This window comes from Gasterosteus aculeatus, chromosome 2 (genome assembly GCF_964276395.1).
Source record: "Gasterosteus aculeatus chromosome 2, fGasAcu3.hap1.1, whole genome shotgun sequence".
Lineage (NCBI taxonomy): Eukaryota > Metazoa > Chordata > Actinopteri > Perciformes > Gasterosteidae > Gasterosteus > Gasterosteus aculeatus.
In genome coordinates, this window is record NC_135689.1 from 14,053,609 (window position 1) to 14,069,610 (window position 16,002).

At 43.1% G+C, this 16,002-nt stretch overlaps 2 protein-coding genes across 3 annotated transcripts in view; both read left to right on the forward strand.

The window, feature by feature from the left end:
- espn (espin) overlaps positions 1-15,819 on the forward strand; it is a 31,295-nt gene extending 15,476 nt beyond the window's left edge. Inside the window, exons 9-14 of one of the 2 annotated variants that reach the window (XM_078084216.1) lie at positions 407-653; positions 4,291-4,436; positions 4,596-4,961; positions 12,133-12,211; positions 12,789-12,810; positions 13,933-15,819. In XM_078084216.1, coding sequence (XP_077940342.1) covers positions 407-653; positions 4,291-4,436; positions 4,596-4,961; positions 12,133-12,211; positions 12,789-12,810; positions 13,933-14,077 — 1,005 coding nt within the window. In that variant the 3' untranslated portion in view covers positions 14,078-15,819. Of the gene's footprint in view, positions 1-406; positions 654-4,290; positions 4,437-4,595; positions 4,962-12,132; positions 12,275-12,788; positions 12,811-13,932 lie in introns of those variants that run through there. The other variant, XM_040192629.2, reaches the window with a different exon arrangement.
- Positions 6,545-8,851, forward strand: LOC144384572 (espin-like protein). Its single transcript, XM_078084224.1, has one exon. It carries the CDS (start codon positions 6,661-6,663, stop codon positions 8,713-8,715), a length of 2,055 nt encoding a protein of 684 aa, XP_077940350.1. The 5' UTR covers positions 6,545-6,660; the 3' UTR covers positions 8,716-8,851.
- Positions 15,820-16,002: the final 183 nt, after the last annotated feature.

Here is a 16,002-nt window from a genome sequence, read left to right on the forward strand (position 1 = left end):
TTCCCCTTGAGATTAGGTCATATTAGCTCTGTTATTAGCAACAGGGTGTTACGCCTTCATGAGTTGATTAAAGATGGCAGGGGGCAGAGGGAGGACATGTCTAATAGGGCGGCACACATCTGTCACTCTTGACAGAATTGAATGCTCATTTGGCCCAGCAGGAGTTTCGTGTGGCATGCCTATACAAGCAGGGCAATTAATTAATTAATGATTTTATAAATTAATTCATTTTATTATTTTTACATTATTAAAAAAAAGTTTTGTCAACATAATTTTACATTTACGTCTAATATTACAACATTTCCAAAGGCAAAAATAGCTTTGTGATTCGAATTGGCTTAAGTGTTTGAATTGTGGGGTGAAAAATACGACTGACTAATTCTGTTCCTCCCTCTTCTCGGATCAGGGCTCCATGTTATTGGAGGAGCCTAGCGACAGCTCCGCCCACAGCGCAAACAACGGCACCCCAGAGGAACCGGCAGCGTCCCCACCCCCCCCTCCTCCACCGCCGCCGCCTCCTCCTCTTCCTGCGAGCAATCCGACACCAACACCACCTCCACCCCCTCCGTTGCCCCCGGAGACGGCAACCACTCCGAATTTTTCTGCCAGTAGCACCTCCTCCAACCAGCGACGTCTATCTTCCTCATCAGGAAGTGAGTGATTTTCCCCTCTATCCCCATCTTTTATTTTTTTAATCTGTCTTCACTTGCTGTTATGGTCCGCTTGCACCCAACATTTTGTTAAAAGTTCTTAAAATAGGAAGGAGCAATACTGGTATTTCCTCAAGAAATGTTTGGCAATACACATCTTTGTACAATTATTCATAGCAGCTTTCTGTTTTGGGTCAAACTCAGTCTGACCCGAGCATCCTAAATAAAGGATTATATATTAATGATGTGGGGCTACCATTACCCGAACAACTGGTTTAGTGTTCATCCATTTCCTTAAGTGCCCTGCGCTGCCCTGGATGCAGCGGTCTGACAGCATGCTCTAGTCCCCATCGGGAGGTAAACTCCCAGAAAGTCCCAGAATTTCACATAACAAGCTTAAAAAAAAATGTGCCTGATAAAATCAAACAGCTGACTATCAGAATTTCTCACATGCTTCGATAGATTTAACTAAATATCAATCAACAATCAATAGGTCATTTGTTATATAAAAAGTAACAAAGTGAAGCAAATGAATGCACATTGTATAAAATAACGCCACATAATATAGCGCAGTCTGTTAAGCCAAAAACGTAGAGAGGTATCAGACATTTCTGTTTCCATGGCCCTTCGTGCTCCATCGCCACCTGTTTCCTCTCTGTTTGTTTTGGGTTTTCCACTCTTTTGCCTGCTGTGGTTCTTCCTCAATGGTGCTCTGTGAAGTCACGCAGAATGATGAAGAGGAAGTACAGACTGCCGACCAGTCTTTCAATGTTCACTCATTATACAGATCAAATTTGGAGGTGACAATAAGCCTTTGCAGTTTAAAATGATGATAATCCTTATTTTTTCCTATAAATATTAACAGCAATACAACCTGACTACATCACTGTCAAATCATTTAAAAACAAATCGGGGAAATAAAGTGTCACGTCAATTAGAAAGTTTCAAGTAAAAAATTTCCAACTGGAGAAAACGCCTACAACTATGTAGACCGAGTTCTAATCACTGATATGAAAGAGGTCAACACCACGTCTCAATGTTATAATTTAACAGTCCAATAAGGCACAGATAAAATAAGTTAAAGTTGTGAATCAAATATGTCAGGAGGCTGTGAGGAGGCTCATTATTTAAACCGGTTTAAATGGAAGGTAATTTACAGGGTAAATAAACAGCTGTAATAAACAGCAGCGTCAATTAAGCTGTAAACTATTAGTTGTTCCATTGGTACCTTTTTGTTGTATTTTATCTTCATGCTTTGTTCACCAAATATTCAATTGTCTCACCTATTTGTGTTCCACCTGCTGCCTAACAGGAGGATACCAATAAAATGCTCACGGCTAAAGAGCAGCGTGTCTTCACTAATTGCGACACTTGTGCTTTAGCGTTACTCGGGTAATAAACGGGCAGTTAGGTGGTCGTAAAATTAAAAGGAACCAACACATCCGAGAGCTCGAGATGAAATTACAGCTCAGATGCTCATTCTGACGATGGCAATAAACCAGGTGGCGGATTGAAAAAGCAGCTGCAACGCTGTGGATTATTAGAAGTTCTCTATTGGTTTTACTATTTATTATTGGTTAATAAATAGTGGACAATAATGGACAGAATCTACCTTTTTTATATTACAGGACACAAGCACTTTGCGACAGTGCAGACATTAACGGATGAAGCAGCTTGACCTGCAGTTCTAAAGCGGAGCAGGAAGCCTTTTGTGCTGCGTGATGTCGGTCATGAGAGGTTATTTGTCAATTCTGGTCCACCTGTCACAGCGCCGCCCTCCTTTGCATTTACTCTGGCAGACTCGTCGAGTCCACGCCCCTGAGCCGAAACAGAATGTAGCTAAGACACGCACAAAGAGACTTAACCTTTGACTCCAAACTGCACAAATACTACAGTCTAATCAAACGGATATCAGTGCACCAACTTTGCAGTCCGGAGAAACTTTTTAGACGTGAAACTCGGTCGAGTGTTGATTATCAGGTGTTTCTGGAGCCCTGCCATGAAATCTCGTCAGGGACAATGGACGAAGGTAGGCTGCTTATAATTTAGAAATCACACTTTATTTGGGACTGATGCAGTGACATTTCAGTAAATCGTAGTTTGACTTTAGACTTTGGGAGCAATCTGGCGATGAAACTCTTTTGCATTAGATAATCAGTTGACACTAAACTGTGACGTCTCGTAAGAGTTACAGGCTTCAGCAGCTGTTCACTTTTGATCACAAATGTTTCCAGCCACATTTTGAGTGCGTACAACAGCACATTGTCCGAGGCGTGTGCGTTTCAGTCATCGGCCTCCCTGTAATTGTGCAATTGTAAGCCTGTGTGCGCATCCAGGATGTGCGTATGATTGGAAAGTGTGTCAGGTTTGCTGCAGTACGGATTGGTTTGGCAAGGTGGACTCACCAACTGGGGATTGAAGGGTGACTGGGTGTGTGTGTGTGTGTGTGTGTGTGTGTCTCTGTGTCTGTAGCCATCCATGTGTGCGTGCGTGTTAATTCCGGGCCGGCTTGCCAGTGGCTCGCTGTCACTTCAACTTACCGGTGATTCCTTTGGATTTCCCTCAACTGTGATGATGGGTCTTTAATAGAATACTGCTCTCTCCTCCCCAGGAGAGAGAGAGAGAGAGAGAGAGAGAGGGGGAGAGCGAGAGCGAGGAGGGTGTCAGGATAGCGAGACTTTGTGTCCTGCTAGACCACTGTGGTCATCTTAACAAGGAACGTTTCTACGGGAGGACTGTTTCCGTCTCCCTACTGCAGAATGAGTGATCCGTGAGGGACTACGGATATTTAATCCATTGGAGGTTTGAATTCACTCAAACAGGTGAGGTAGCTTTTGGCTGTCCGTGTTTGGGCCAATGTGTGTGACATGTAAATGTTCAAAAATAATCTAAAGCTAAAGTAGTAAAATGGTTGCATCATCACATTTGACCAACTACAGTTGTTTCATAGAAGCAACTAAAATTATTTGAGATGAGAAATGAGAAATGCTTACTGCTTTAAAGGATGGGATGTTTTGTAAAAATAAATATAAATGTATAAATTAGCAGGTTGTGTAAAAAAAAAAAAAAGGACATTTTAAATCTCTTTCATCTGCTCTTAAACTGAAAAATAAATTCCTTTTGTAACCACGGTTCCGATAGAAGTCGTCGCATTGTTCACCATAAGCAGATTAGGGCTCATGGAAGCCTACTTTTTTGAAAGTTAAAAGTTCAGCTACAGCTAAGCGGTGCATGTCAGGTGACACAGAAACAGAATGTGGGCCTCTTCTCTTTGGGCTCACTGTAGTGAAATAATTTGCTTCTCCCCATCAAGTCCCAGCTAACTGCAACGGTTGAACAATGTGTTGACTCCTCCGTGGCAAACCCTCAAACTAAAAGGTTTACAAAATGCCAATCAAGGTAAAAAGATTTAAAAAGAACCTTATTAAGCTTGTCCTTGAGACACTCAGTGGACACGACAGCGGCCTCCCGTGCGACATGTCCGAGGGCAGCATTGTCACCCGCCTGATCGGATGAAATATTTAACACTGAAATGCCACCCAGCGGCTCCCTCACTCTTCTCCGGCGTATCTCTCTCACGCTCTCCCTTTCTTTCTCTCTACTCGGTTTCACCTTTTGTGCGCCGTCCTTTTGTCCGCAGGCACAAAATCTTTCAACATGATGTCCCCCACTGGCGACAACTCCGAGCTGCTGGCGGAGATCAAAGCAGGGAAGAGCCTCAAGCCAACACCTCAGAGTAAAGGCTACACCACTGTCTTTTCCAACAGCGAACCCACAGGCAACAATGTAGGTCGCGCACGAGACCCCCCCCCCCCCCCCCCCCCCCATCCACTAGTGGACCGCTCGGTAGTGCTTCCGTTGGGATGATGTCATTGCAACTTTATAAATCAGGATTTCATTTGATGCAACAACACAACGTTTTTGCTGGCGTTTATTCCTCTCCAGGAAACCGCCACATCTCCACCGGAGACCCGCACGTCCAGCCCACCAGCCAAGCCGCCGTCCCCGGCGCCGTCTCCCACGCCTGTAACCTCGCCACCCGCCACCCCGAGTCCCACTCCCAGCGCTACTGGTTCCGGATCAGCCAGGACCATGTCGACCTCCGCGAGCTACGAGCAACTGCCCTCCAACGCTGTTCTCAACGGGAACGGCGGCGGGGCGGAGTCGGGGCGGAAGATGAGCCTCGCAGACGTGGAGGCGCTGGTGCCCACTAACGACGAACAGGGCAAAGCGATCCCTGAGTGGAAGAGACAGGTGATGGTGCGAAAGCTTCAGGTCAAGATGCAAGAGGAGGAGGAGCACAAGCGCAAGGTAGGGCTTTAAATGGCAAAGGTCTAGAAGTTTTATTGCGCACTGGCTATCCCGTTTGTGGTTGAGTACATTTTTAAATGCTCTTGATTATATATGGCTCTGATTGAAATAAACATAAAAGGGATAGCCGGTGCTTGGATTTGAGTGTTGAGCAATGAGGTGTGATTTTAGTACTCATGCATGACATGTGCTTCGCTGTCTTTTCAACCACACTTCATTTATCATCTTTGATCTCCTGATAGTGTGACCGTGTTCTGCCAAAACGGATGCACCGCGAGACTTGATTCTGACTATTTTTACAATTGAGTTGCCTTCACCTGCCTTATCGGAGCAAAGAGAATGGCCTACGGTTTTCATCAGCCCAGTTAGGAAACTCACTGAGGTGGAGGCAAACACACTACTTGGTTTAGGAACACAAATGCTGGATGATGCATCCTGAAATGTATTCTCAAGACCTGTTGGTTAACGATACCCATTGACATCTAGTAGTCCAGTAGTCAATGGCGTGTGTGAATAGTATTTGACAGGAAATTGGTCATTCGTACTTCTAGCAATTTGAACACAGAAGGTAGATCTTTGTCCTTTAGTGGCTGAAGCTTGGCAGTGGCGTCATTAAAATGTCTAACTGGCTGTCGGTCCTAAATGTAGTAAACTAAGCTGAAATATTATTATTTTAGTGATATACTTTGCCCTATAAAAATTGTTACTGGGAAAATGACTAATATTACTTATTGTATGAGACACCATTGGATCAAACTAGCGCTACATATAGTCCTCCATAGACATACTAATTCTTATATTCTTGATTGATCTCTATGCATGTTTCTTTTTTTCTTATTTACAGTCTTCATTAATAGTTATAAGACTCTTTGGGGTGCAGTGAATTGAGTACTTGACCACAATGCCCAACATTACCGCACTTTCTCAGCGTGGTCTTTTTGGTGTTTGATGATGGAGGTTTGTGGCTCCAAGTTGTTACATGCTGCTTCAGTGGTGTGATGCCAAGCCCATTCACACTACAGGTCCTCCAGAAATAATAATAATAACAACAACAATACGAAATGCTGTTTTTTTTCCGAGGAAGCCACGATATGTTTAAGTGGAACTCCATATCAAGTCCCTTAATAAACAACCCTTTGTTGCGCTAACATCTTCAGGTTGACAGTTTCAACTTGCACCTTCAACCACACCCAGTTTCATTGTTTTTATCTATGTTGAGTGCTGACTAAGGTGTGTCTGTGATACACTAGTGCCAGCCTGCAAAAATAATAGAGTTACGACATACTAGGGGGGCAGATAAATGAATGAAATATTCAGCATCCAACACCTTTAAAAACTGACGATGGGAGAGATCAGCTATATTAAAATATATGTGTATGTATATACACACACACACACACACACAGGCATACAAAAAGGACAAAGCTTTCTCCAATCTCTGAAAGTCCTGTGATTGTAATGAGGCAGTGCCATTGCACCACTTAATCCATGTAAGTCATGTGTGTCGAGATGGATTTGAACTGAAGTGTGTGTTCAAACCAGGAACGTCAAGCTGAAGGAACCCCCTCCTTCCCTTCTTTTTTTGTCTTCTGGTCTGTTTTGGCCTCTGATTTAGTTTGCGGCAAGCGGACACTACCAGCCTCAGGAATGGCACTACTCCCACATCCACAATGCCATTTTGGGCCCATTTGGGGAACTGATGACGGAGGACGATCTAAACCTCATTGAGAAGCAAATTGAGAACCTGCAAGTCATGCACAAGGTTTCAGAAGTGGAGAAGGAACTGGAAGAACTGGAGCGGGAGCTTCACCAGCTCCTTCCAGTCTCTGCTGCCCTCAACCAAGGGCACTTCTCAGTCAATCCAAAGCAGGTTCATGGCCAGGCTGAAGATCTTCCAGCCTGGTGCAGCAAGATTTCTACCCTGCTCAAGAGTATGGCCATTCTCCTTGCCACACTGGGGGGGAAAGAGATCGACATCTTGGATCTAATATGTCCTGGATATTCTCAAGAAGCAGCAAGTAATGTGAGCACCTGTCAAACGGAGCTGGGAGGATCCGTCGGCACCGGCTGTATTGGCCGGTCTCAGTCCTTCTCAACAAGACAGGATGTAGAGAAGGAGATAAAGCAGTGTGGAGTTTCAGTGAAGAACCTGAAGGCCAATTATGAAATTCAAAATGAGCAGTCCACAGATAACTCTGCAAATAGGGTGTACAAGCGCAAAAGGTCGCTCCCCGCGGTCAGTCAGTCTAGTTATCGTCCAGAGACTATTTGTGAGGATGATGTCTCTTGTTCCTCTGCTGAGGTCCCTCAGTCCCATACCAATGGAGATTTACCATTAGCGGAAGAATCACTCTTGCCACTTGTTGAAGAGCCAATTATTATTGCATCTCATGCTCCTAAAACCTATGCGCCCTCTGTGGTAATGACTCCAACTAACATTGAACACTTTAATCAGGTTCTTTCTACAGACCCCATTTTAAATAATGGTCAACTAACCAGAAGCTTGGAGGTCCAGACAGATGTAAGCTATGTCCAGGAATGTATTGAAATGAGGAAAGAGAGAATTGTCTTTCTTTTCCTTGAACACTGGCGGAAATATACCATCTCTGAAACTTACCAGACTAAACATGCTGGTAGCAGAGGAAGTCATTTAGACGTGGGCTGGGGGGGCTACAACCAATTAAGTGAACCGATCGGTGGGGAAACGCAGAGCGAAGACGACAAACTCCTCCTCTTCATGAAGTCGAAGCAGGTAGTGGGGAATCTGATCGGCCACTGGAGGACAATTATGAGTCAAGTGCCTACACGTCAGATCCGCAGGCTGAGTCGTGCCCAGATGATCTACTGGCCGGAGCACTTCCTGCCGCACGTCAGCGGCTCTCCTGTGAGATACGAAAGCCTGACCCTTGACCTCTTCATGCTCGGATACTTCCAGTTGCTGGAGATGAATATGTCTCGGGCTGAGCGCAAATTCCGCCACCTCTTGTGCTACGAGATGTTTGACCGCCTTGGCAGCCATAGATGGGAGGTCATGCGGCAGTTTCACAAGGAGGTCATGGAGGAAATCGAGACGGGGAAGCGAGACTGGGCGGATGGTTTTGAAGAAATAAAACTCAAGTATTTTGGAGACTCAAGCGATGGGGGAGGTGTGATGACCGCTTCTCTACGTTCCATGTCTCCTGACGTTATGCCGGAGTCACTCCTTCCTCCACCACCTTCTCATCCTCCCCCGCTTCCACCACCTGCCCATCCTGCCCCCCCCTCCGCACAACCCTCCCCAGCCATCTCACAACCACATGATTGTCAACCACCATCACCCGCCGCACCGGACGCCGTATCTGACAAGGGCCAGTGTGCAGTGCAGGGAGCGACGACGCGCGGGGATTTAAGAAGCAGTGAGCCGTTGTTCTCAAATGAGACGGTAGTTTTGAATGAAAACATTTCAGAGCAGGACGGCACGCAGAGGTTGATGACGAAAACCGAGCGACACAAGGATGCAACAGAAAAAGCTGACGCGCTGCAGAGCGCAGCAGAAAGCAAAGGACCAGGTCCAGTGAAAGACGTTCCACCTCTTACTGTGCAAATGCTGGAGGAACCCGGTGTTGACAAACCTCCACCCAGGGACAAACATAACGGGGACTCAATTAAAGTGATCTATGAGCTGAAAGAGTTCAGCAATGACAACATCATAAGATACATTGACCGAAGCTTTGCTTTTTGGAAGGAGAAGGAAGCCGAGCTTTTTGATATCTAACAGATATGTGGACTAGGGGTTCACTACAGGTTCAGTTCACCTGTGAACCAGAGAGGAAATGCATGAAGCGCAGGATCAAACCAACTAACTAACTAGTAAACTAACCTGCATAGTATGCTTGGAAAGGAAACTAATTTGGTGTTTGTCACATGAGGGACTTAACTGCTGCAAAGAGGATCCACTCCGCTGGCCTGAATTCACCTTTTGCATTTGCTGAAGTCGATAAAAGAAAGTGAAAGTTGAAAGGTTCACGATTTCTTGAACCGAGACTATAATCTCATATGATTGACACACTACTCCTAGGAAAGAGTAGAAAAGAGTTGCCATACATGTTGGTCACGACATCTTTGGAATGAAATGCGTGACTGGTGTAATTCTGCACACGTTGGATACTTCAGAAACAAAATCAAACTCCAGAGAGCATCTTGATGAAGTAGATAAAATACTGACAGTGTGATAAAAACTGATTAAGTCTTGGTAGCCAGCAAGAGGAAAACCACTTCTTCACCATCTTTGTTGTTTGAAATAAAAGGGAAATAAACAAGGTGTACAGTGCGTTTGGAGGGGTTTATGGTTCATTTATGGTTCACAGATGGCCCTTAACTTAAAGCCTGAGGCCGGGCGCTTTTGTTAGATAGAGATTGTTTTCTCACATGTCAAACATGAGCATTGTATGGATGACATCGCTGGATGTCATTTTCCTGAAAGTCTCGACAAAAGAATATTAACAGGAATGGTAAATGCAAGGTTTAGTTAAGAAGATCTGAGCTTTTTTATTTACGGCTCAAAATCGCAAAAGCTGTACGTAGCTGTCAGCACTAGCTTGACAAAGCTATTATCAACTAGATCAAGCATCACATCCAGGATTGTAACCATCTGTCCCCTTGTTTTTGTTACTGTTCATGATTCGAGTGTTGCCGAGCGATCTGCTCAAGCTTTCCATAACTTAGATTTGTGATCCTTTTATTATTGGGTTTCTACACTCCTGATGGAAATAAAGTTTGTTGACATTTTTGTGATTACACGACTTCACTAGTTCTTTTCTAAAAGATTCTTCTTCAATTGTTGGGGTTCCTCAACTGAAAAACCTCGATGACTTATCTGGATACAGATCCATGCCAAATGAATACCGTTTCAGACAATCACACTGATATGTGAACCAATGAACGAGCCACCGTCTAACACCGATTGCTCCATCCCCACCGCCGAACTACCGCCTGCTCATAGCGTCTCTTCTGTTGCATCAAGATTACCTCCAAATAACCCTCTTAGCACCACCCGCTGTCATGCTACCTGTGGCTTACTGGAGCCATAACGAGGTTAAAGTGAATCTTCATCAACTCACAGCCCAAAAGGGAAGGCGGTCAGCTGGTAAACTTAACGGCCTATACATAGATTTGGATTCATGTACAGTATTTATCTCAGATCTGGTGAACGTGAATTGCACAGGAATGAACGTGTGCTGAATGCTTTTGATGCTACACTGAAGTTACAGTTTAATTCATGTGCGAAACTATAATTTGTTCCACTTTTAATCCACAACGCTGCACAAGCTCAAATATTTGAACTACATTACCGTTAAGTCCAGACAATGGAGAGCGTTGGCAAATAAAACGTAACAAAGGCTGTGAATTGATGTTGACTTCATTGTCTAGGCAACCGTGTAGAGCGTTCTATTCATTCTAAAAGTATAGTGTACAAAACGTGTATAACTATATAGGACTCGCATTGACAAATTCATGACCAATGTCAACCAACAAGCAAATAATGAGGAGCTAATAAGCTACTTTAGCATGCCAGCAATACAATTACACAAGTCCCCAGCACATATTACACAGATATTATAATAACAAAGCACCTACTTTGCTCATAAGTAAGTTCAACGTCCCTTTTACTAATAAACAGCTGGAGGATTTGCAGCGGAATTTAGAATTTTCTTTCTCAGAGTAACAATTTCATCTACTACTGAGCGGAATGTGTTGGCTGCACCGTCTCGCTCACATGAGTTTAGTTTTTTGGCGAGAAGGAAGACATGGACCCGTCACAAAGACCATTCACCTGTTTGAGTTCCATAAGAGTAGTTGCCTGCTAGCAAATCTTAACTGCTTAATCTTAAGCAGAGTTTGCATGTTCTCTCCACGTTGATCGAGTAGTGTCTCTACTCTAAAAGACATCCTCGGTTGTGTGGGCAGATGTTTCACTAATGATGTTGATGTGACCGAGTAGATGCAAGTTAGAAGTTAAAATAAGCGTAACACTGCTGCGCTTAAGTTCAGGGTCACTGATGAAGCACCTCTACTCACACGCGTTGCTTTGTATGGGTGTATTACCTCAACAATGCAATGCTGCGTTAGGTCATTTGTGTATGTAACTGTTGTTGGTTTTACCGCAAAGAAATTACATCATTGACAAAATCTTTGTAAAGTAACAATTATTCCAGCAGCATTTGATCAAAAAAATTGGCGTTTTTTTTATTACCACTTCACAATGTCACTTCCATCCTTTTTTTTTTTTTTTTTTTTTTCTTTGTAATTCCCGAGGGAATCATCAATAATTCACCGGCTCTCTATGGTTACCTGGGGATAATGTTAGCAATAAAGGGAAATGCTCAATGGAATTCAGGAGAGGTAATCTATCCTGTCAGGTGAAGATGAGAAATCCTGCCCTCCTTCTCTCCCCCCACTGCACCTCCGATTACAGCCTCAATGAGAGAAAAGGATCCAGTGACCGTTTGTGTGCACCACATGCGAAAATGTCCTGTCCATTTAAAAAGCATTATTGTATTCTACAGAAATGGGAGCAGAGTGCATAGTGTGCGTGTGTGTGTTTTTGTGTTGTATTTGCTGTAAGTACATACATAGGTTTAGAAACTATATTCTCTATGTATGCACTTCCATAAAGGTAATTTGTCAAAGGTTTGACATCTGAGAATATGTATACTGGAATAATAAGTTGGGCTAACGTTTCCTTAGTTTTTCTATGCAGGTGTTTCGCTGCTCTCTCCAGCATGTAGAGCGGCTTTATGCCAGACTGCAAGCATGAAGCGCATCAATACCACCTTTTGATTGAGGTTTTCAAAGCCATTGACTTTATGTCTTAGTGTTACAGCCACCTTTAAAACTGTAGGTATCTCAGATTTCAGTAAGCAGGTTTATTGATTGAATAACTTTGCAGAATAAGACCGCGGAAAAGCCAATTTACTGCAACGCAGATTGATGTAAGTATTTAAAAAAACAAAAAGAATAGTGTTTAATGACTTTGTTGTACACATGTGACTTGCGTGAACTCCTAAAAGAGAGTTTATTGCATGTAACACCAATGAAATTGTGTTTTAGGTTATTTGTATTGTTGTAGTAGTTTCATCTGTTATAGATAAAATTCTTTACTGACCGGCTCCCTGCCTCTGTCGCTCCACAGGTTGAGGAGGAGGCTGCACGCCTGGCGTCCATGCCGGCCTGGAGGAGAGACATGATGAAGAAGAAAATGGATGAGGAAAGGTGAGTAACGAAGCTGCATCTTGTACCTTATTCATGATATCCTGGGGGGAGATTTAGCTCATTTATTCATATATACAATATATAGATATTTACACACACACACAGTATGTTCATGTGGTTGGGCGTCTCTCAACAAAGGTAACCTTGGAAGTAAGGATAGGAATACGCAGGAATACTCACTTACTTCGTACTAAAATGAGCACATATTGTAACAACGGTTTTTCGAATTTTCATACATAATCTGTTCTATCAATGTTCTCTCATCCAACGGTTAAAGCTCTGGAGGCTTCAACCTAATATGCCTGAGACAGTCACCATTACGCCACCATAATGTCCCAGATAGAATGGATCCATTAGTGCAACAGTTTGGATGCTTTTGATCAGTGAAAATATATTATCAGTGATAATATGCAAACAAATCCTGCTAATTCACTGCAGAACTCAGTCTTATTTGTAAATAGATGTCTCATTAATTACATAACAGTGTATATAAGTGTTCTATTATTATAATGTTGATTGGATCCCTGTTGCCATTTAAGATATTTACACCTTTGCTTCTTGCGCTTGTGTCCTCCTGATGTGACAGGGAACAAAAAAGGTAAGAAAACATTATTTATTCCACACAGTAATATCAATAACACAAGTCTCTAGAATCGTGTAACTTTTCACGAGACACTTAGTTTGAAATCAAGTGGATACAAATGTTGACATGAAGGTGGTGATGAAGCTTGAGGTGTCGAACATTACAGTTAAACCCAGTGTTATAAGGGATGAATATAAACTAACCTAATATTAGAACCTAGTGGCCATATGTTCACTAATTAACCCTTTTCCATGTATAGTAGGACTCAAACTGGGAACCAGCTAAGCCTATGATTAAAAACGCGAGCCAAACATGTTGTGACTTAAACGTTAACTTCCCGTTTTGACACGTTTGGTCTGCTCTTCTCACTGACAAATGAACCCTGAGGAGTGAGGCAAACATGTTATCATACATTGAAGTCTTATTCTCCTAATCATACCGACCTGGGCTGAGCAGCCAATCCCATTTTATTAACAGAGTTACGAAACGTTAGCCTTCTTTGTCTTTTTGATTTTCTTTACCCTGCTGACCGCGGTGTGCAAACACACATTAGTCACAGCAGACGTTGGCACATGTGAACAAGGTAAAGCACAGGCGTGTGTTAATAAATAAGATGCATTGCATCCAGGCTCCTGGTTAACTAAATCCTTATTTTATAATATATATTTTAGATAATTTAATTTCACGATCGTACTGTGTAAGGAATACACCGTGTTGCCAATAGTCTCACCACGTACAGCATATTTATATGGTGAGGCTTTTTCTCTCTGGTTCCATGAGACATCTCAATGCGTAAATGTATGACCAGGATAGCGCACCCCCCCCCACCAAGGACACGCGTCCGATTCTGTCTCCCAACATCAGTGCCTGACCTTAGAGAGTGGTGTCCAAACACTTCAGGCCACGCGGTGTAATGATCAAGGATATGATGCATCAATAATAAACAAATTAGAGAATCAAACTGGAGGTGCTAATTGTATCTAACTATGTCGTAATGCATAAATTTGTTTTATCGTCCGGTCGTATTTTTGGAACAAATTTGCGGTTTGAACAAAACCTTTTGAGGACTTGAATTACGATTCTAACTTTTCTTTCTTTCTGGCCCTTTGTCCACCTCTCATCATGGATGCATGTTAGAAAATCCGAGCAGCAGGCCAAACAGGTGAAAGACATGGAGGAGAAGACGGAGCTGGAGCGACTACGGAACCTGGGTTACGACGAGACCAAGCTGGCCCCCTGGCAGCGACAGATCATTCTGAAGAAAGGGGATTTAGCCAAATAGTGAAGTGGGCCGTCTCCTCCTCCGACCCCCGTCCTCACACACCGACCCCAAGGCCTTCGCTGAACACCTCCCCGTCCCCGATCCTCCGCCCTGCACTGTACACTGGACAGCGGGAAAGAGCTTGTCCTCCTCGGCGCCCCGTCTTCAACCTCCAGAGACACAGGACCACGCCGACCGCCTGCCGCCGTCCGCGGCGACTCCGAGGCTCAGCGCGACTCGCCGACCTCCCCTGAAAATCTCATTGACACAAACTCTCGGTCTTTTAGTGCTAACAATAGCTATGAAATGCGCTGATTCTCTTTGCTTTAGACACTTGCTATAGCTGCATGGGTCCTTAAATGAATTAAACTTCTCTGTAGTTTCTATACCCTGAATTAATCGCAGTCGTTTCCCATAGAAGAGTTACTGAAACAAAGAGGTTTGTGATAGATTGAAAGGGGCTTCCTGTGAGCATGTCGCCATGGCTCAATGCATGCACCTCCCCGTTAGCCAGACTCACCACTATGTAATAAATGGAAAAGTAGCTCTACTACAGTTGTGTCATCTGACGGTGGCTCAGCGAATGCTTGTTAAAGCCTGAAGCAGCTAATGCATTCTGTATGTAGGATGCATCATATCGACATCATCTTACATCCTGAGTCGTGGGATTTTTCTATCAAGCTCATTGAAGCACTTTCTAGATGACTTCAGTTTACTGCCAGAGTTGTAACCCTAAAACTGCTCAAACTAACTCTGTGTCTTTAGATAAGTGTGTTGTCATTTGGAATATTGGTGTATAGGATATTTTGAATCACGTAAAAGATGATGTAGCTAATTGAATTGAATTTGAGAAAATATGACTGGAAAAATAAACCAACCTCAATTTTTCTATATGTGAGTTAAATATTAAGCTATTGTGGTCATAAATTTGAGTTATTTCATGCACGCATAGTGTGTGTATGTATGTGTGTGTGTGTTGTATGTTGTCATCTGTTAAGCACATTCGAACCCTGGAAACAACAACACGTGAAGAGCAGCATCAATAGGCCTCATGTGCACACGGTGCAACGGTAGAGAAAAGCCACCAGTTCGTCCCGCGTCCTGTCCCGCGTCCTGTCCCGCGTCCTGTCCCACTAACCTGGAGGATAAATCTTTGATGAGCGGATCTGTTTACAGAATAGGGATTACACTGCCGGACACGGCCGTAACATTAAATGTTGATTTGATGATGTCCGCTGTGTACTCATAGTCTGTGAAGAGTGTGAGGAGTCCACAAACATCTCATTATAACTAGATGAAGCAGATATAGAAAATGTTCAGTTTCATTGACATGTGGGAAGATACTTCATGTGATTGAACTGACCGTTAAAAGGTTAATGATAAAGCTAATTTTGTTCATAATTGCTAAACTGCTCCTTCCACTTCCAATATTCCTTGGATTCACACATTTGCTGGGGTTTCGTTTGTGAATTTGGGGTTAAATACGGAAATGGTGGAATTTATTGAATACTATTTGAAACGTTTAGGAATAACTAAACTCACAATCATGTTGAATGTCTCTGCTAATCGTGACACACAAATGTTCCCACAAAATGTAAAATACTGTCTGTTACATTTATGTTGGATGTAGATTTTTGCAAGGTATCAAGCTGCACATCATGTCTTCAAAGACACGGTCCTGGTTGGGGAATCGTTTGGAGAGGTTTAAATTCACTTTCATCGGATGCCATATGATGTTGAAATTAAAAATGATGTAAACATCATTGCCATTTGATTTTCTATATATTTAAACTCTGTATATAGTGACCTTCTAAGATGTTAGTTGTTTCATTATTTCCATAATGCAATATCTCAGCCTTGCTTGAATAGAATATTGGCTAATCATGTATAATTATATTTTCAGACTGAAAATGACAAGAATAAATCTTTAATCACCAAACAACTTG

Excerpts from the sequence above, each read along its gene's own strand:
- LOC144384572 (XM_078084224.1), top strand. The coding sequence starts at position 6,661 with ATGACGGAGGACGATCTAAACCTCATTGAGAAGCAAATTGAGAACCTG.